The sequence below is a fragment of the Podarcis muralis genome, chromosome 1, assembly GCF_964188315.1.
Source record: "Podarcis muralis chromosome 1, rPodMur119.hap1.1, whole genome shotgun sequence".
NCBI classification, from domain to species: Eukaryota; Metazoa; Chordata; class Lepidosauria; order Squamata; family Lacertidae; genus Podarcis; species Podarcis muralis.
The window spans coordinates 30,602,103-30,623,478 of record NC_135655.1 but is presented as its reverse complement, the minus strand read 5'-3'; the positions used below and the strand labels follow the sequence as shown (position 1 = coordinate 30,623,478).

Below are 21,376 nucleotides of genomic sequence, written 5' to 3'. Positions count from 1 at the left end.
TTTTATATAAATTAATTGTTAACGGTTACTGTATTGCTAATGGGAGCTGATTGGCTTCCCCCGTCACATTTTGTTAAATTTGTTACAAAAAATCATTAAAAATAAATAAAAGTGTATCCAGTTCACCAATTCCATGTGAATACCACCAAATAAAGTGATGAACTGCCTCACAACTCGGGGCAGTCTAATGCAGCCATCCTCTGTCTAGCGCCTTTTTGATCTTTCAGACTACAACTCCAGTCCAAATGGGTAATGATCAGGGATGATGGGAGTTGCAGTCCAAAATCCTTGAGCAGCCTGTTGCATTTCCATGCAGGCCAATAAGGAATGTCTTTCCCTTCCTCTTTGGCAAGCGGGCTGTCCCCACCCCATGCTAGTGCACTCACTTGCCTGCATGGAATTCCTTATTGCCAATGGTTAGTAGGTGACTCATTAAACACAAGGCTGACTTCCCACCACCTTTTCGTACAGTCATGCTGGCTAAGAGTGCAGTTCTACAGTGTGGGAGGAAGTGTGGTATCCCCCACCTGTTCCAAGACGTGATTGCTTTCACTGCCCCCATGTTATTATACTCTGCTCTACATCAATTCCAATCTTCTCATAATTGTGTAGACTAAACTCACCATTCTAAACTTCAAGTTTGTGCTGAATGCATGGGGTAACTTCTTTATTAATGCCTTTGTGCTGAATGCGCGGGGTAACTTCTTTATTAATGCCTTTTCTCTACTGAGTCCCCCCCCACCATTATTCTCAAAACAGCTCTGTGGTGTATGTTAGACTGAGAGTAACTTGCCCAAGGTCACTCAAGGAGCTCCATAACTGAATGGGGATTCGTTAAATATACAAAGCCCCAAATAAAGAACAGTACTAACTTATTCTACATAGGTGGAAAAGACAAGAGCAATAGTCTGCTCTGGACACAAAATCTAAAGTGAAAGCAATAATCTGACTGAATGCTCTGGACACAAAATCTAAAGTGAAAGAACCACAGTCCTGATGTTCTGACTTCTGGCAGCAGATGTACCGAACAATTAATTTTTTTTTGCAGTCAAGCAGGTGTAGTCAGTGCCTGCATAGGAACCTGCTCTGTACCCAGATCTGAGTATCCATGAGGAGGAAAAACACAATATAAATGGAACAAAGAAAAAAGGGACCGCTTGGGCTGATGCTCACTTTGCATAGGACATCTAAGCACAAAATACACGCGTACCTTCTGAACTGCGAAAGAGGCACGCGCGTAAAATGCGACGTTTGCCTCTCCCTCTCGCTTTACTAACGTAGTCTGAAGGAGCAAAAACGAGAACCTCGTGGCATCTTAAAACTTATTATGGCACAAGCTTTCGTCCATTTCATCAGACGGGAAAATAAAGCCTCGGGGAGGACCAAAAACGCTTTCCACCTCGCCACCGATCTGGACACGCGGGTGGCGTGTTTTGTCCTTGGGACCTAACTCGTAGTTGCTGGGCGTGGATAAGCCCTTCTCGAGAAGGACAGAGCCCCACCTCCCTCACAGGGGGATGCTGCTGGGCTGGGCTGCCGCCTTCTAGCTCCGCGCGGAAGCCACCCCAAGGATGTCTGGACATGACAGGCAAGTGGGGAAGAGGAGGAAACCCGCTCAGCACCGTCCCCTCCTCCTCCCGCCTCAGCCGAGGCACTGCGGCGTCCGAGAGAGCGAGAGAGACGAAGCCGGTCAGGGGTGTGACGTCACCGCTTCTGCAAGGGGAGGAAGTGACGTTCTGACCCCCACCCCGTTCGCCCGCAGATCTCCGCTCCGAGGACCGGAAGTGGCGTGTGGAACGGACTCGGCGCCGAGTTGGAGAGGCCTACGGAAGAGGCGGCTGTGGTGAGGAGTGGATGAGGCCTGAGAGGCCGTCGCGGGAGCCGGGTAAGCCGTCGGAAAGGGCCGGGGGCGAAGTCTCCGGAAGGCGAGGCCGAACTGCGGAAACGGGCGAGGGAGGAAAGGGGGGGGGGGAGGCCGGCCGGGCTGGGTAGAGCGAAGAGGCCCTTGGTGCTTCAGGGGAGGCAGCCCGAGCAGGCGGGCGGGGTGCGGTGGTTGTTTACGGAGGCGGCCGCCGCGCAGGGAAGACTGTTGGGCTCCCGTCGAGTCCGCCCATCTCGCCGTCCCGTCGACGCAGGCAGAGACACGAGGACAATAGGCCCCTTTCCTATTGTTGCTCGCCATTCGCTGGTATTCGGTGCCATCCTGCTGAAGGGGGAGGCAGTTTCTGAAGGAGAAGGTAAGCAGGGAAGTAGCTGGCGTTGCCTGCATTGGCTGTCAGCGGCCATCCTCCTGGGTTTCAGGCAGGTGTCCTTGCTAGGGAGCGAACCTGGGGCTGCCTGCCCGTTAGGGTTCAGGCAGCAGCTGGGATAAGAATGAGGGTTAGGAAAAAGGAATAGCCTCTCCTGTTTCCATTCTCTCACCAAACGCTAATGCAAAGTGGCAGGCCGGGTGAAATGGATGTAAGAGCAAGTTAGGAGCAGCGTTGCAAACCGAAAATTATTTCTTAACTTGTCTCTTGTAACAAGTTTGCTAGCCATCTCTTTTTTGATACTATATGTGGCATGCTTTATGGATGGTCACGTACGTGTAGTGATAAAAACGGTTCTAAAGACTACAGGGTGCCAGATGGGATCACAATCCCACCACACACTTCCTCAAAGCAGCTTAGGGTGGTGAACATTGTTTCACTTCACTTATTCTTGCAGCGAACCCATCGGATATATTAGACTGAGATGTGATAACTCTTGTTGTGTACAGTACTTCATCCAGGTTACTCGTACAGCCTGGTTATATAGCTGAAATGGTTTCGTAAGGCTCCTTGGGCCGTAGTTCCTACTTGTCATGGAGAGACTGAACAGAGCTTTTCTTTCCTGTGAGGAGTTTTTGGGGTCAGTTTTCTTTCCCCATGTTTCCTTAAGTAGAAAAGTAGTCTTGGGGTGTGTTTGAGGCAAAGTACACTTCAGTACCTTTAGCTGGAAAGGTGAAGAATTTTTAAAAAGGCAAGCCACAATTGTGGTATAGAATCAAAAACAGTTTTTGGTAGATGTGCATTGGTTACTAGGCTGAAAGTACATGATGTGAATTTTATGTTCTAACATGATGGCTAGTTCTAATTGTTTACTTTTATTTTGGCAGACATTGCCCATGGATGAATTGGTGCATGATTTGGCCTCAGCCCTTGAGCAGACTTCTGAACAGAACAAGCTGGATGAGCTGTGGGAAGAAATGACTCTTAGCCCAAGGCAGCAGCGACGGCAGCTTCGCAAAAGGCGAGGACGCAAACGGCGTTCAGACCTAACACACCAAGCAGAGCATGCTTGTTGCTACAGTGGAGCATCTGAATCCAGCCTGGATGAAGTTGTTGAGGACTGCCGGGAAGTGCTGACTGCTAACTTCAGTGACTCAGATGACATGGCAGTAGCCAAACGCCATCCAACGCTCAGTGCAACTCTGAGAAGTAAGCAGCACTCGTGGCACGAGTCAGACTCATTCACTGAGAATGCACCTTGCCGGCCGCTAAGGCGCCGCCGAAAAGTTAAGCGTGTGACTTCAGAGGTGGCTGCTAGCCTCCAGCAAAAACTCAGAGTATCTGAATGGAGTTATGAGAAGGGTTGCAGGTTCAAATCTGCTAAGAAGCAGCGCTTGTCACGTTGGAAGGAGAATGCTCCTTGGACATCATCAAGCCGAGGACTTTGTGAGTCGGCAGAGACGAGAGCCTTCCTCAACAAAGGGGGAAGAAATGAGAGGATGGAATGTGAAGCAGATGAACAGAAACAAGGCTCTGATGAAAACATGTCAGAATGGTGAGATGTCTAGGCCTTTCTCTTGTATCATGTAGCTGTGTAGTGCATATTGCTATAACATACTGTATTTCATTTGACAAGCTGTGAACTACTTGGAGCAAAATCCTCCAAAGAAAGGGCATACAAATTAACGGTACATGCTGATGATTGCAGTAGAGTTGTGAATAATAGAAAGGGACTCCAAGGGTCATCTAGTCCAGTGTTTCCCAACCTTGGGTCTCCAGCTGTTTTTGGACTACAACTCCCATCATCCCTTGCTAGCAAGACCAATGGTCAGGGGTGATGGGAATTGTAGTCCAACAGCAGCTGGAGACCCAAGGTTGGGAAACACTGATCTAGTCCAACCCCCTGCAGTGTAGGAATGTCAACTAAAGCAACCAAGACAAATGACCATCACACCTCTGCTTTAAAACCCGTCCACAACCTCACAAGAAATAGGACCACTGTAGAAATGGAGCCTTTAATGTTTAGATATTTTTTTTTTAGTAGCAATTGTGTTCTTTCCAGGCAGGACATTAGCTGAGTTCTTGCATTAATTTATATCACAATCCTGTGCTTATATACTCAGAAGTAAGTTCCACTGTGTTCAATGGAACCTACTTTCTAGAAGGGTGTTTAGGATTGCAGTTCAAAGCTTTGTGCTGTCAAATGCTTTTGTTGCCATTTGTAAGGCTGACACAGGGATGTTTTGGAGGGACAATAGTAAAATTGTAGCCAACCAATGTTCATAGGAACAGTAAATTTGTACTTCTATTAGTAGGGCTAACAAAATTGATTCAGGTCTTTTAGACTTGCTAAGTATATCTTAACTTCCTTTTGGTAACGCTAAATAGATTTTTCTTTGTAGTGCTTGATTCTAACTAAAACACCATGCTGAATCACCACCTTAGTTGCTGCACTCCATGGCTTGTTAAATACTAGACTTATCAGACCACCCACTTGTTTCCCTCTTTGTTGTTCACTTATTTTCTCCTTTGACGGGCAGTTTGTTTGGTGATAGCCTGAAGTAGCTCTTGAGAGCCCGGTTGAGCTAATGTATTAGAGGTTGCCTGGGGGGGGGGGGAATCCCTACTCCTAGAAGGCAAGTGACAGAGACAGAGTGTCAGCCTCCCCCACCTCCTTCAGCCCAGCCTGACCTTCTGCACCCCCTCTGTGCCTCTTGTTTTCTTATTTTTATAGAAAATCAATATCCTTCCTGACACAAACAATAGCTCAGGAGCAGGACTAAATGGGGGAGAGCTGAGATCTGTCCATCACCTCTCAATTTAACTCTTCCAGGCTATTTAATTATAGGCATGCTTTGCTCCAGGTGTTTGCAACAGTGCAACTGCTAAATGAGGGCCATTTTAACAAAAGATTGGATGATCAATAACACTCTATAGCAGTAGCTTGTCGGATCAATAGCATTCATTATTTTGTGGTTAAAGTAAGTAGCCTCCATTGTAACTGGAGGTCATTAATCAGTGCTTACTGGACTGCAAGGCCTATACTAAAGGATAGTGTGCTTTGCCATCTGTGTGCAGGTTGAAGAAACTGGTTTCCTTGCATGAACCTTTGCGCTGAAGCTACAGTAAAATATATAATTCTGTAGACCTGTAACAACCATCTAGTGATTTATTAGTTTAGTTTAGTTCCACCACCGTACCTTGGGAATTTGGAGTAGGTGGTGGTGCTTCTAAAACAGAGTGTTGTATATAAAATGTAAAAGAAATACAATACAGTGGTACCCCGCAAGACGAACGCCTCGCGAGACGAAAAACTCGCAAAACGAAAGGTTTTTTCGTTTTCGAGTTGCCTCGCAAGATGAATTTCCCTATGGGCTTGCTTCGCAAAACGAAGCTTGCCCCGGGGACAGCGGGTCTTCTCTTTTGAAGCAAGGGGCGGCGGGGAGATCGCTTCTCCCCACCGCCCCTTGCTTCAAAAGAGGTCTGCCCCCGGACCTCTTTTGAAGCAAGGGGCTGCGGGGAGATCGCTTCTCCCGGTGCTCCGAAGCGGGGTGGGGGGGCGGGAACACCTGCCCCAGCCGCCGGGCTTCGTAGCGCTGCTGCGAAGCCGGGCAGGGGGGCGGGAACACCTGCCCCAGCCGCCGGGCTTCGTAGCGCTGCTGCGAAGCCGGGCGGGGGGCGGGAACACCTGCCCCAGCCACCCCGCTTCGGAACGCTGCTCCGAAGCGGGGTGGGGGGGCGGGAACACCTGCCCCAGCCGCCGGGCTTCGTAGCGCTGCTGCGAAGCCGGGCAGGGGGACGGGAACACCTGCCCCAGCCGCCGGGCTTCGTAGCGCTGCTGCGAAGCCGGGCGGGGGGCGGGAACACCTGCCCCAGCCACCCCGCTTCGGAACGCTGCTCCGAAGCGGGGTGGGGGGGCGGGAACACCTGCCCCAGCCGCCGGGCTTCGTAGCGCTGCTGCGAAGCCGGGCGGGGGGCGGGAACACCTGCCCCAGCCACCCCGCTTCGGAACGCTGCTCCGAAGTGGGGTGGGGGGGCGGGAACACCTGCCCCAGCCGCCGGGCTTCGTAGCGCTGCTGCGAAGCCGGGCGGGGGGCGGGAACACCTGCCCCAGCCACCCCGCTTCGGAACGCTGCTCCGAAGCGGGGTGGGGGGGGCAGGAACACCTGCCTCAGCCGCCAAGCTTCGTAGCGCTGCTGCGAAGCCGGGTGGGGGGCGGGAACACCTGCCCCAGCCACCCCGCTTCGGAACGCTGCTCCGAAGTGGGGGGGGCAGGAACACCTGCCCCAGCCGCCGGGCTTCGTAGCGCTGCTGCGAAGCCGGGCAGGGGGCGGGAACACCTGCCCCAGCCACCCCGCTTCGGAACGCTGCTCCGAAGCGGGGTGGGGGGGGCGGGAACACCTGCCCCAGCCGCCGGGCTTCGTAGCGCTGCTGCGAAGCCGGGCGGGGGGCGGGAACACCTGCCCCAGCCACCCCGCTTCGGAACGCTGCTCCGAAGCGGGGTGTGGGGGCGGGAACACCTGCCCCAGCCGCCGGGCTTCGTAGCGCTGCTGCGAAGCCGGGCGGGGGGGGGGCGGGAACACCTTCTGAAGGCGGGCGGGGGGCGAAAGTCTTTGTCCCCCCTGCCTGCCTTCCCAGGGGCTTTTAAATCGCCTCGGACAGCGGAGAAGTCCTCCGCTGTCCTGGGGCGATTTTAAAATGCCGCCCGCCAGCATTTTAAGATCGCCCAGACAGCGGAGAAGTCCGCTGTCCCAGGGTTTTTTAAAATGCTGGGGGTGGGAAGAAAAGCCCTTGTCCCCCCCCCCCAGCCTTCAGAAGAGGTCCGGGGACGGTCTGTCCCCGGACCTGGTCTGAAGGCGGTTTCCCTAGGAACGCATTAATTGATTTTCAATGCATTCCTATGGGAAACCGTGCATCGCAAGACGAAAAAACCGCAAGACGAAGAGACTTGCGGAACGAATTAATTTCGTCTTGCGAGGCACCACTGTATGAACTCCTGACAACATGCCCAAACAAGAAGGCCTTGGTTGGAAGATTCCCCAATGCTGTCAAGTGTTAGAAATCCATATATATAAGCTAATTACCAAATGGCACCTTAAACCTAGGTTGTGGTCGCAGCCACAGAATGTCTAGGTGCCATTTTTTGTGTGGGGTTTATGTAATTTACTATTGTTGTTATTCATTTCTATACCACTTCATATTTGAAAGAAAAAAATCCCGAAGCGCTTTTCAGCATATTAAAACATCGAATAAAACAGTGCAGAATAAAACAAATAAAAGTTTCAAGGAAAATATTTCAGATCCTTCTCTTAAGTGACATTTTGCTTTCCCTACACTGTATTTATTTACCTACTTAAATTTTATATAGCTGCTCCATAGTAGAAGTGCTCTAGGAAGCCTCTTTAACAAAAGACTGGTATTAAGCTGATGTCAGGCATTATGTTCCCCATTCCTGTGTGTAAAATGTTTGCATTTCCTGGAGATATTATAAATGATGATGCAAATTTGGAGTGGTACTTCTTATAGCTCAGACTATAGTGGTTAAGAGTGTCAGAATAGGACCTTGGAGATCAGGGTTCAAATCCCCACTCAGTCATGAAGCTCACTGGGTGACCTTGGGCCAGTTATAGCCTCTTAACCTTCCTCACAGGATCATTGTAAGGATTCCGAGGATGGGGTGAACCATGCACTCCTTGGAGAAAAAGGTGGGATATAAATGCACTTAATAAGGCTTTTCTGCTTACCTGCTTAAGAAAGTTGGGAGTCAGCCAGATGGAGAAGTCAGTTGCCAATCTGGCATCCAGAGATCTCCACATAGTTGCAGTTGGACCCACTCCTGTCACAAAACGCACCTGGCAACTAGCGAAATGCAAACCCTGGTTCTGTGATGTTGTCTTCTGTGGCTGCACTGAAAGCCTCTTTAATAAAAGACTGGTATTGAGCTGATGTCAGGCATTACGTTCCCCATTCCTGTGTGTAATATGTTGGTATTTCCTGTGTGCAAATTTGGAGTGGTATTTCTTGTAGCTCAGACTATAGTGTGATTGCTTCTTGAAGTTTTATAGTAGTAAAAAGCTGGTTTTCAGAAGTTAGAAGGAACATAAGAAGTACATAAGAGTGCCAAATCAGCAGTTATCTTTTGTTATTGTATTTGTATTCCACGCTTCATTAAAATAGGCCAGAATGAATGTTTAACTTCACAACAATCCTGAAAGGCGGATTATATACACAGTAACTTGTGCAAGTAACCCAGTGAAGTTCATGGCTGCATGCAGCCTTGCAAATAAGTGTACAGTGGTACCTTGGTTTAAGAACAGCTTAGTTTATGAACAACTTGGATTAAGAACACTGCAAACCCAGAAGTAGGTGTTTTGGTTTGTGAACTTTGCCTTGGAAGCAGAACATGTTTCGCTTCCTGTTGAGTGTGTTCCATTTGTAAATTGAGTCCCCTGCTACTATGGGAAAGCACACCTTGGCTTAAGAATGTTTTGGTTTAAGAACAGACTTCTGGAACGGATTAAATTTGTGAACCAAGGTACCACTGTAAATGTTACTTGTTACCTTTTTTAAAAAAGCCAGTTTGGGCATATGTTATTACTTTGTAGCATGGCTGACTTGCCAGACTGCTGTGTCTGGAGGCTGATTTTAATTCACTGCAGATGACCAGATGAATGACTAGAAGTTTGTGAGCAGGGATTATTCTATCCTGGGTTCATTAGTTATCTGTTTGTTAAATTTATATCCCATCTGTCCTCCCAAAGGTGCTCACACTTAGCAGCACTTAGCCTACTGTATTATCTTGAGTTGTTGACAAGAAACTGAGTTGTATTCAACAAAGTTGTCCTGTTTGTGCAAAACTTCTTCTGTAACTGCTCTTTTCCTCCCCACCATGTCCTCCCAAATCTATTCTGGGAATTTCTCCCAACTCTCTGAAGCAGATTAGGGGGTGGATGGGGAGAGGAAGATGTAGGGGAAATTCTGTTGTGCAAATGGGACTATTTCATTGGATAATATCCTGAGAGGCTCCTGATTATATCTTTTAGATTCATTTTGTGAAATAATACTTTATGAAAGTGAAAGAAAGCAGAATAGTTGACAGGGTATTGTCTAAGTGTTTGTTTGGTACTGGGAATTGTTTGCTTGACATACAATGAATAGCTATAGAGCTTCAGAAATAATCAAATTATTTTGCATTTTAATGAAATCAATAGGCAAAGAAAGTTAATCACTGTACATACACCGCTATCCTATAAGAAATGTAAGTCCCCTTTCCAACTGCATCTTCTTATCCATCAGATTTTGTCAATGGTGTCCCTTTGGTGTTAACTAATCTAATACTCATCTGCTGGTTAAAATTCAAGTTTCATCAGTTAGCGTGACAAAATGACTGTAAGGCTGAGAAATTCTGTAATGTTTCCACTGCTCATAAAACATGTCTCATATCATCATTCACTTTGCCTTGCAAACACCCAATCAGTTGTTCTCATTTTCTTTGTACTCTTAATTATTCTGTAACAGATTGCTGGCATGTCTGAAGGAGAATATAATTTCATTCCCTACAGTTATTTTTCTTCAAATACATCTTCTTATTTGCTCATTGTGTCATGATTGAACAGTGCCAAATAACTGAAGAACCAACATTCTTTATTCCATGACTATTGAAGGAAGTATGTAGAACTGCCTTTGAACACTTCTTGAAAGCTAGTAAACGGAGTGTATTTCATCAGTCCTGAAGCAACTTCACTGGTTTCTGGGCAAAATAGAAAATGCTGATGATTACCTTTAAACCATTAAATGGTTTAAGATCTAGCTACCTGAAGGACCATTTTCTGCTGCATGAGACTGCCCAAAGGCTATTATTTTTACTGGATGTCACCCTCCGAGTCTCCCCACAACACTCATGCATACTTTGAAGCTAGATGGGCAGCAGCCAGAGAAAGGGCTTTCCTAGTGTCAAGTCTGATGTCTTTGCTGGCACCATGTGAAGACCCTTTTTTATTTGCCCAGGCCTACAATAACTGGTTTTATTGCAGGGATAGCCAACATGATGTTTTGAACTACAAGTCCCATGAAACCTGACAGTTGACCATGTTGGCTGGCGGCCTGGGGCTGATGGGAACTGTAGTCCAAACCATCTGAAAGGCACCATGTTGACTACTCCTATTTTCTTGATTCTTCTGGTTTTTATTTGCTGTTATGCTCTGCTGTTTCTTGTAGTTTAAATCATGAAATGTAACGCGTTCCAAGTGAATTTTGTGCTTGTCTTTCCCAATGCACCACAATAATTGAATTGTTCTAATCCCAGTATTAAATCCCCCCATACAAATTTAGTGTTCTTGGAAGCCAGTCATTTTACAGATATCTGTATTACTTATTTTCAAGTTGAACTTTGGTGTTCAGGGGAGCACTATCTCTTAATAGAATTGCAGTGACCAAATTGAAAGCCTGGCGTAATTGGCAGCTGCTTATGTGCTTCATATAATTCTTTCTTATAAGACATGATGCCATTTGAAAGAGAGGCTAAAATATTGTATGTTATGTCACTGGAACAGGCCAATAGTCCAGCATCCTGTTGCAGTGGCCAAACAGATGCCTGTGGGAAGCACACAAGCAGGACCTGAATGCAGTAGCATCCTGTCTACCTGTGATTCCCAGAAAACTGGTATTCAGAAACATACTACTTTTGACAGTGGAGGTGTTAATACACAGTATTACCATTGTGTTTGCACTATATTCTTCATTATGACTGTAGGAGAAGAAGAAATAGAGTATAAAGCAGCTAGATGTCATTGGCACACATTAACAATTTTTATCTTGTATTTTCATATTGTGAACCGCCCTTCCTGTACGGATGAAGAGCAGCATACAAATTTAATTTATAACAATAATAATAACACTTACTCTCCCATAATTGGGTAACTGAAACACCTGTTTGCTTACCCTCTCCTGGTTTCTTTCTTAGTAAAATAGCATCTGCAGGAATATTAATCAATGTCTCTAAACTAATTTGCTTTTTAGGATTACTGTATATCAAAACCCTTTATAAGATTCATATGTGATACTCATCTAAATTGATAGGCCACCACTGTGCTGCTCATTTAAGTGTCTCCTGACATCCCATGTGTGGGTCAACCAGGCTGTAAAGACGAATAAAGCAATACCATTATTGTGTGCTGTCTAGAAAGTGCTTTGAGACCCTCCTGCAGTGAAGAGTTTTTGCAAAGTGGATTATATCAATTGCATTTGTGCTTAATTTTCTCTGTTCTCTTTTCAGTGAAACCAGTAGTGTGTGCAGCAGTAGTGACACTGGCCTTTTTACCAATGATGAAGGTCGCCAAGGTAACTACATTCTTATGTTTCTCTTCTTTAATTTTATGCTTAAAGTATTTATACATTTATTTATTTATTTATTTATTAAATTTGCATACTGCCCTTCATCTGAAGATAACAGGGCTGTTCACAACTTCAGAATACAAAATGAGAACACAAAGTGCATAATAAAACAAAAACAAAGCAATAACACACACACCCAACACGTTTAAAGGGCCATAGAATGTTAATCAGCCAAAGGCCTAGTTATAGAGAAACGTTTTTGTCTGGTGCCTAAAGATATGTAATGAAGGCATCCAGCTGAGCCTCCCTGGGGAGAGCAGTCTACAAATGAAGAACCACCACCAAAAAGGCCTGTTCTCATGGAGGAGGCACTTGAAGAAGGTCCTTGGATGATAATCACAGACTAAAGCTTATTGCATAATAAATGTGTTAGTCTTTAAGCTGCTACAAGACTTTCTGTTAATTTAGATCATGACTCTTGTTCAGTATCAAAACAGTCCTTTTTTGTTACTTTCTAAATCATAATAAAACTGGAGAGCTAGCAAGCTGTCAGAGAATATTTAGCAGCATCCATGTTGAGAAATATAGAATATTAGAAAAAAATGGCCAACTGCTCTCAGCACTGTGCTTTTTTGATGTGTAAGGATGAAGTAGAAAAGACCACTACTCAGAGTTAATGTCCTAATTAGGTAAGTGCTAGACAATAGGAGTACCAGAAAATATTGGGTTTCATGTATTCTTAATTGGTCTTGAGAGAAAACTCTATGCCTTTTCTAAATGCTTATGTCTTGTGTTTGGTTTTGTTCAGTAAACTTGTAATTGTTCTTCTGTTGCAACAAATCTATGCCTTCCTTCAAAGCAGTGGTTTTCTCATGGGGCAGTTGCATTGTCTCAGCATTGAAATACTGTGTGTATTTGAGAAAATGTGACCCCCCCCCACTTTTGTGAGTCTTGTTTGGATTCCCCCCCCCCCCCCAGTTTTTTGAAGGCTGAGGGGTCTTCCTCTAGCTTTCAAATTCAGGTTGATTTTTTTTTTACAACGTATATATAGTTGTATAATAAGAATAATAATTTATTGTTTCTACTCTGCCCATCTGACCGGGTTTCCCCAGCCACTTTGGGCGGCTTCCAACAGAATATTAAAATACAATAGTCTATTAAACATTAAAAGCTTCCCTAAACAGGGCTGCCTTCAGATGTCTTCTAAAGTCTGGTAGTTGTTTTTCTCTTTGACATCTGGTGGGAGGGTGTTCCTCAGGGCAGCTGCCACTACTGAGAAGGCCTTCTGCCTGGTTCCCTGTAACTTGGCTTCTCGCAGAGAGGGAACCACCAGAAGGCCCTCGGCACTAGACCTCAGTGTCCGAGCAGGATGATGGGGGTGGAGACCTTTAAAGGTAGCCCTACATAGAGCGTATCATAAAGCTGTGCAGTTGCTAACAAACTATTTCTTACCATAGACAATGAGTTAACAATTAAACGTGTTCTTGTGCTCAAACATAAAGAACAAATTCACCTTGGAACACAAACAATAATGTTCAGACATTTTGTTATACATGTAGGATAAAGTTCTGCGTTCTAGGTACATGAGCAAACATAATGGTTCTAGCAAGGAATATTCATACAACTGAATGCTGCTTATTTCATTGTTATAGCTTGGAGAGAACCAACAGTGTTCAAATGATGTCGATTTTTGGAGTGTTGGATCAGCTTTTTCCTTCTCTTTTAGGTGATGATGAACAGAGCGATTGGTTCTATGAGGGAGAATGTGTCTCAGGATTTACGGTCCCTAACCTCCTACCCAAATGGGGAACTGACCGCCAGTCTGACATGGAACGAATGGATTCCAGCCTTGAAAAAATCTCAGATCCAACATTCCTTCTGCCCTCTCGGCCAGCTACGAGAGGTGAGATTCTCAATAAATGTTGTGGAGAAAGTTGACACAGTTGAAATGCTTGCGGGTAACATCCGGTTTTGTGTGAGCAGACTCCTCCTTCCTTTTCCTGCTTGTAGCTTCTAAAATCTGCTGGGGGTGGGGCTCTGGAGATGATATGGAGCTAGAAGGGGAGGAGTGGGGGAGAGAGGTTGTGAAAGTGGAGGTTCATTGTGCAGTCAGACAGACACTGTATGTCAGTCAGATTCCTTAATAGATGTGTGAAATTTGTCACTCACCATGTAGCTGAGAAGCAAATACTAATTTATTGTGGATAAATGCAGGCTGACTTACAGAAAGGTGTTCTATGTATGATTATGCCTCTTATCCTAAGTAGCTTGGTCAGTACCTTCAACTTTCAGTGCTCTTGGTGCGAGAATACTACTCACCTAGCATGCACTACAACAGTGTCAGAAGAGGGTGCTTTAACCCATGCTGCCTTCTTGCCATATGGCTATGGTCACTCTTCATATAGGTTATGTAAATAGAGAGAAATACAGAGGGCATAGGGGACGCGGGTGGCGCTGTGGGTTAAAGCCTCAGCGCCTAGGACTTGCCGATCGAAAGGTCGGCGGTTCGAATCCCCGCGGTGGGGTGCGCTCCTGTTGCTCGGTCCCAGCTCCTGCCAACCTAGCAGTTCGAAAGCACCCCCGGGTGCAAGTAGATAAATAGGGACCGCTTACTAGCGGGAAGGTAAACGGCGTTCCGTGTGCTGTGCTGGCTCACCAGATGCAGCTTGTCATGCTGGCCACGTGACCCAGAAGTGTCTGCGGACAGCGCTGGCCCCCGGCCTATAGAGTGAGATGGGCGCACAACCCTAGAGTCTGTCAAGACTGGCCCATATGGGCAGGGGTACCTTTACCTTTACCTTTTACAGAGAGCATAACAGCATGCCCAAGCTCAATATTGTAGGTAGATTTGGAAACTGGAATGCAGTCTAGTTTCTTGTTTCTGTATTACAACTGACTGTTTATTGTGGTCTTTGTTTTGGTAGTGTTCTGTCTTCAGCGTTTTCTTCTTTCCTCTCCCCACCCAGGGTTTCATGCCCGCTTGAACCGTCTTCCCAGTGTTCCTACCCGCTACCTCAGGAAGGGCCGTAGGAGGCTGGTGAGCAAGGTATTGCTTTTTTGAGAATAGTAATTTGTTGGTGACTGCTGCATCACTTGCAGGAGATCTACCTGCAGCTGAAAGTGGACCATGCAACAATTTGCCCAGCCACATTTTCCATCTTTGACTTGTTTTCAATTCAGTTCGGGGTTGTATGTTCCTACTTGTGATTTTATTGCCCCAGTCCACTTTTTGTGTTGTCTCCACCTTCAACTCTGCCCACCTGTAGCAGAGAGTCACAGAATCAGAAAACCAGATAATAAAATAATCATTAGGAGCTGGAACCCTTCCAATACATATTCTTTAATACTTATTATTAAAGACAGAAAATAAAGCTTTGATTGGTTATGATGGTTCCAGCCAAAGCAGGAACATGTATATAATTTGACTGCAGTTTTTATGTGATTGCTTAGCTGGAGAAAGTAGAATAAATAAACAAATGCAAGCACTCCAAGAAAACCAGAAGTGCACTGCTTGAAGCGGGAGACACAAGTTGAAACATGATCCTGCAGGGGTAGGCAGGGAAAGAAGGAAAGGAGGTAGAAGCAGACCACTCCCAATGCCTATCCCAGGAAAGAGCATGAAATCCTGTTCAGGAGCTATTTTATAACTGGTTCAGAAGAGGAACAAATTTATCTTTGGGTTTTTCTTGGATTGACATGTGGTCTGATTCAGCAGTAAACAGCAGGCTTTCCTGGGGAAAGTCGTGGGACAAAATACTGTCTCGGACCCTTGATGATAGATCGATACAAAATACTTGACCAAATCACAGAACAAAGAAAAGTTAAATTTGCTTCATGTGTTGACATATGTCAAAACTTCTTAGCTACTTGCAAATAGTCATGGTAAAGCTAATTTTAAGAAGTCCATAAGCTTCAGGAAACTAGACAATAGGACAGTGCTGAGGAAAGGAGGGTGGTGGCTATAAAAGTGCAGTATACTACTACTACTACTACTACTACTTTATTATTTATACCCCACCCATCTGGCTGGGTTTCCCCAGACACTCTGGGTGGCTTCCAACCAAATATTAAAAACAATACTGGAAGAGCCAGTTGTAAGGTGCAAGGAAGGAATCCCTGAAATGCAGTATTATTAGCTGGGGTGGAAGATTTTGTAATACTTTGTAATACATAGTCACTGGTATATAGTGTGGAACGTGTGTTGTGTTTAAATGCTGAAAGGTAAAGGCTGTTGACTGCAGGGATTCTGGTTTTGAGTTATGCATCATAAGCATTTGTATGGTAAAGCTGGAGTTCTGCAACCTTTGCTTTCTAAACTTTAAGGGGCTGGTTGAATATAGTTTGCAGAGTTTGTTGTGGGAAGCTGGACCCTTTAAATAGTTTACTCACCTGGAGCTCTCGCTGAAGGAAAATTAATCCTTGTCTGAGTGGAAGTTGGAAGCTCTGTGGGTTGGATCCAGGCATCTCCCTCTGTAAACATAATTCCTTGTGTTTTTGGACAGGACTGATGTAGACTCTTCTGGAGGCAGAGTGAGGCAGGGTGTGTTCATTTTAGCCAATTTCCTCTTCGACCACTTCCAACACTGGAGTGTAGGGTCTCCCAAACCTGCATAGCAGATATTTGGAGAGATGCACAAAGGGAAGGGAGAATGGGCAAAAGTTGCTTCTCACCTCCCTCCTTGTGGAATTAGTAAAATTCCACTCAGTGTAACTCCAGATCTAGTTCTCTGCATTGGGAGTTTGTGTTCATAAAGCCTATATGTTAACTGGTTCATCTGTACAGGAGGGTGGTGTCCCTTCCTTTTTTGTTCTCTGTCTTTGACAGATTTTTCACACCCCAGCTCTATTAATCTTGCTAAGTTAAATACTGTTGAATTGCATATTTAGTTGTGGTGAATACAGTGCCTTTGAATAGGCCACTGGTAAGAGCCTAGGGCCCTAAGCTTTTAGGAGGCACTTCTAATGAACCAAAATAAGAATAATATTTACTTGTTTAATTTATCTTCATCACCTTAAAGGGATCTATGTCATTTGCAGTGGAGGTCACTGCTCTCCCTCCCCCATTCTCTTCTAAATTGTAATAATAAATAATGAGTTTCATTCAAAGCTCCCCGCCAGCGAGCTGCTAATTACCCAAAGTACGGCTTGTAATTTACACAGTAATAAACCGTAAATTTAAACATTACGGCACTTTAAGTTAATAATTTCTCTACTGTAACAAATAGCCTATCTTTCACCCCTGCTGCTGCTTCCCCACAAACCTTGCATGTGATAGTGTTCAGAGTTCCTGGCCATAAGCTACCCATTGATGATCAGATCCTGATCCCAATCTTCTGGCAATTTGTTCTGTGTGGCAAGCAACCTCATGCACAGAACTGTGAGTATATGCAACTACAGGACACTGAGTGGAGTTTCTGAAAGCTATTTTATCTACTAAGAACATACCATTGCCCTCTCTGTCTTGGGTACCTTTGCTTTTATTCATGTGAAATAATAAGGCTGGGGGTACCAGAAATGACTGCAAGCTGCCTCATGTGATTAATCACTTGTGAGGGATGGGTAATGTTTCAGATCGGAGGGCTGATCTTTGATGAGTGACCACATTTCTTATATTCTAATCCAGTCCTAGGTTTTTGTTGTTTTACATGCACAAACAGGAGCAGACTAATCAGTTTTTATTTGGGACTTGCTCATTTACTCAAGATTGTTAAGTAGTTCTGGTTAACACAGGTAGAACATGATGTGACATATATACACTTAAAAAAAAACCCCACATGCAGCACCACTGAAGCACTTTAGCATCTGTTGACCCTAATGAACTGGAGCAGAAAATAAGTGAATTAAGACTCTTGTGGCTTTAGGTCAGAGCTTTTAAATAACCAAGAGCAAAGCGGGTGGTCTTAAACGTACCTTTCCTACTTCCCTAAACAGAGCAGAAAAAATGCAAGCCGATGAAAGAAAAACAGAAGGAACTTGAAGCAAGAGGAAATAAAATCCTCTTCACTTTCTGCACAATAACTTTAATAGGGATAGTGAATGTATGAAACTTTAACATGTTCATGTGAATGTTTGAGATTTTATCTAGGAGTTCTTAATCTAGGAGTTCTTCATCTAGGAGTTCTTATCTAGGAGTTCTTATCTAGGAGTTTCCTGTTCTTAAATCACTCCCAGCAATATTCAGACTGAATCCATCATGTTAGTTCTATGCAGTGTAGGAAACATGAATTTCCATTACATTTTTCTCTTATCAGCATGAAGGTTAATTATTATTATTATTATTTATTATTATTATTATTATTATTATTAATATAGCACCCATCTAGCTGCGTTTCCCCACTCTGGGCGGCTTCCAACAAAATATTAAAAATACATTAAAACACCAGTCATTAAAGGGCTGCCTGCAAATGTTAACTTCTTGCAAGGCTGCTGGAGTCACACTTCTTGATTGCTCAGAGGGTAATGCATTTATTCTGACCCCATGTGAACAAGAATGCACTGTCTTATGGGTGTGTCATGTGTGTCTGTGCTGCCTGATTTTTGGAGGGAGAGTGCCTGAGGCTCATATTTCATGTGATAGCAGCAGACCTGTTCGTTTAAGCCTGAGTCTGCCCCAATCACACATAGAAATGGAGATAGGAGACCTAGTTTTAAGAGCATATGGGGCACATCGGTGAGAGGAATCAAACTTGCCTTTCTGCTGCAGCTTACCTTCCTGAAGTCCCTCTCAGCCAGGTTCTCTTCAGTATCCAACCCTGACAGTCCAGGTAACATACTATAGGGGATTAGCTGGGGGAGGGTTCAGATCCCAATACCTGTGTGCTCCTCTTCTCTTAAAATCTGCCTTTTACTGCATCCTTTTTAAAACCCAATTGAGGCAGGCCCAGATTTAAATAAATAGGCCATCCAGTGTCATCTGCCATTGTAGCCTCAGCTCTCCCCCCTGTCACTTTGTGTTTCAGGAGACCATCATGAGTGCTATGGGCACTGAGAGGATTAGCCACATCATTGGTGATTCCTGCCAAAAAGAGTAAGCACCTGAATGCTGCTGACAGGTCTATAAGTCTGGGGAGGGGGAGGGGGGGAGGCTCATAATACAGAATTTTTCCTTTCTTTAACTTGCAGAGAGGATCCTCCCATTTTATTAGAAAGCCATCTCTTAAAGAAGGGATTATGTGCTTGCCTTTCTGTATTCCTGTTGCATTTCCTATCCTCTTCCCACTGTGCATAAAAAAAAAAAGAAGCCAGTGCAATGCTCCTGTCAATGTAATCAACTTCCTCATTCTTGCACTGTGTGAATTGGCAAAATGCACAAGAACCCAGCATAGACTCATAAAAGAAACTTCAGTATTAGAAGTACCTGAGCTGCTGGGCTATGGTAGGGAGGGTACCCAAGGTAGTCGCCAGCTTCTGTTACTAATGAATTATCTACATTTCTGAATTAGTATATCCTCTTGGACACATGTGGGTGGGTGGATGAGCATGCCTGAAATTGCCCTTTTATTTATGGGGTGCTGGTTTCCCTACTCTTTGCTGTTAATTTAAGGGTGGCATCCATTGGATTGAGTTTCTCTCATCCATTGATACCTAGATTAATTCCCCTTGTCTTAAACCTGTCTTTAATGCACCTGTCTTACATGGATGTTTAATTCTCTTCTTTTCTTCTCTGTGCATCTGTTTTCCCCTCCTTTTTTCCAATTCTTTTCTCATGCTTCCTCCAATTTCGTCTCTTCTACCATCTCTCTAGTTTCTGGTTGCCGTCAATGGGAATGAGAGATCGCAACCAGGTAAGATGGCTGTACTTTGCTTCTCTTGTATATTCTCACTTGATTTCTGTCTCTAGAAAGAATGAAATCGCCTCCAATTTCTTCCACGTTTGCAGCCTGTGTGCAAGGCTGAAAGACCTTCCTTTGGTCATACACTGTATGCTGGAAGACCTTACTTTACAATGACTCCTTGTATGAAACAGTGCCCTAGGGCCTAAAACTTTGGCCTTCTCCTACATTTTCCCTCTTTCTAGCTGCCTTTCCATCTAGCTTTCTGATTATTTAAAGCATTTTTGGGGTGCATTTTTCTATCGGTTCATCTTGAACCACCAATAAAGTGTAGTGGTTAGAGCATCAGACTAGGATCTGAGAATCCATGGTTCAAATCCCCTCTTGGCCATTAGCTCAGCTGGTGATTTTTAGGCTAAGAAATAGTGACTGACCCAACCCATTTCACAGGGTTATTGTGAGGATGAAATGAGGAGAGGGAGAAACAAATGCCACCTTGAGCTCCTTGAAGGAGAGGTGGGATGTAAATGTAAGAATAAATAAAATTTCATGTGATTTTCCAGAACATAGTGTCTTCTCCCTCTGCCCCTTTTAATTGTTTGTTCATTATCAATAACAACAACATTCTCTCCATGTCTTCAAAAGAAGTCTTACTGCATTTGATAGTTGGTTTAACGTGGTTATTTAGCCATGCTGGTACTTTCTTAGCTGTGCTGGTAAGACAGAGAGAAAGCTGGTAATTCCAAGTATATTTAGAGATGGTTTTTCCATGTTCTGGTTCCCACTGCTAATAGGGAGAGCCACTGAATATTTACACTTCAATTCTCCCAATTAAATTTGCAGCCTCAACTAACTTACACCAGTGTAAAAGGTTAATGGACTAACTCCTGAATGTACAGAGTTGTTGTTGGTTCAGTTACAATTTAATCAATTAGATGAGGTCTGTGTTCCTCATTTGATAGCAAAAAATATATATCTTAATAAGCTCAAAAGTGTAGTATAAAAATCTGCAGTGACATACTTCATTTTGAACTCATAATCCATATGAAAGTAAATCTGATTACAGTATGCCCAAACTTTTTCCAACCAGCTGTTCACATTCTTTTGAAGTTCCTTGGGTTTTATAGTGAGCTTCCGGTAACTGGATAACTTATATGTTTATATTGTTCAAAATTAAAGTAAGAGGGCATCTATTTTTAAAGGAAATAGTGCTTTTTTTGCAGTACCCAGTCAATCTAGCAATTTGAATTTCTTTGAAGTTTGGTTGGGAGCAAGTGGTAAGAGGCACTACAGCTGTTTAGAAGGTTGGAATTTGCAGGCTTCCATAGACATAGTTAATAGGGTAAAAACTGACAACTTGCAATGCTGTAGTTTATTGGTGCTTTTCCTTACTATTTATTTAAGTTCTCTGTGATTGAACTGATCCAGCTGTTTAGCAGGGCCTTCCTGAGACTACGCTACAACAGATAGGTTGATGGGGAGTTGCATGTTAAAATCTTCTCATGCACATGGGAGGAAGCCATTGAGGTCAGCTGTATCATTGACATGTTAGTTTTGCACATGCAGGAAGAATGTGTGTTAGCATCCAACTGTTTAATTCACTCCATGTGGTCCAGAAGGACTGTATCATATGTTCTGTTAATGTTTGAATAGTGTTTAGGTGTTTTTTTTTTAAAGAACCTCAAGTGCTGCTCCCTTGCCTTCTAGAAGAAAATATTTCTCGTTGTGGTAAAAGTTTTGTTCTTTTTCTGGAGAAATAAATGCAGTATGCTGTGATCATTAGTACTGGTGAAGCTGATTGCTTCAGTTCCTCACATCTCTGTAAAGAACAATTTGTTTCTGCAGTTGAGTTTTGCAGATGATCTTGTGATGCTAAAGTGGCATCTATGCTGGTGGTTCTCAAGTTGACTATGATCAAAGAAACATCTCGCAGTGAAGGTGGATGTCAATCTCCTTTGTACACAGCTCTGTACACAGACTTAACTGGTAGAGGTTTTCTTTGTTACTTGAGAGTGGAGAAAG

The 21,376-nt window shown here is 44.3% G+C and overlaps 1 protein-coding gene across 10 annotated transcripts in view; it reads left to right on the top strand.

Moving 5' to 3' along the window:
• The first annotated feature begins 1,733 nt into the window (after nucleotides 1-1,733).
• GPATCH2L (G-patch domain containing 2 like) overlaps nucleotides 1,734-21,376 on the top strand; it is a 37,716-nt gene continuing 18,073 nt past the window's right edge. For 4 of the 10 annotated variants that reach the window (XM_028719140.2, XM_028719129.2, XM_028719110.2 and 1 more), the window contains exons 1-7: nucleotides 1,734-1,885; nucleotides 3,137-3,804; nucleotides 11,524-11,588; nucleotides 13,309-13,485; nucleotides 14,549-14,628; nucleotides 18,542-18,609; nucleotides 19,327-19,366. In XM_028719140.2, the coding sequence (XP_028574973.2) occupies nucleotides 3,146-3,804; nucleotides 11,524-11,588; nucleotides 13,309-13,485; nucleotides 14,549-14,628; nucleotides 18,542-18,609; nucleotides 19,327-19,366 (1,089 nt within the window). In that variant the 5' untranslated portion in view covers nucleotides 1,734-1,885; nucleotides 3,137-3,145. Of the gene's footprint in view, nucleotides 1,886-1,990; nucleotides 2,238-3,136; nucleotides 3,805-11,523; nucleotides 11,589-13,308; nucleotides 13,486-14,548; nucleotides 14,629-18,541; nucleotides 18,610-19,326; nucleotides 19,367-21,376 lie in introns of those variants that run through there. The other 6 variants (XR_003705332.2, XR_003705331.2, XR_003705329.2 and 3 more) reach the window with 4 other exon arrangements.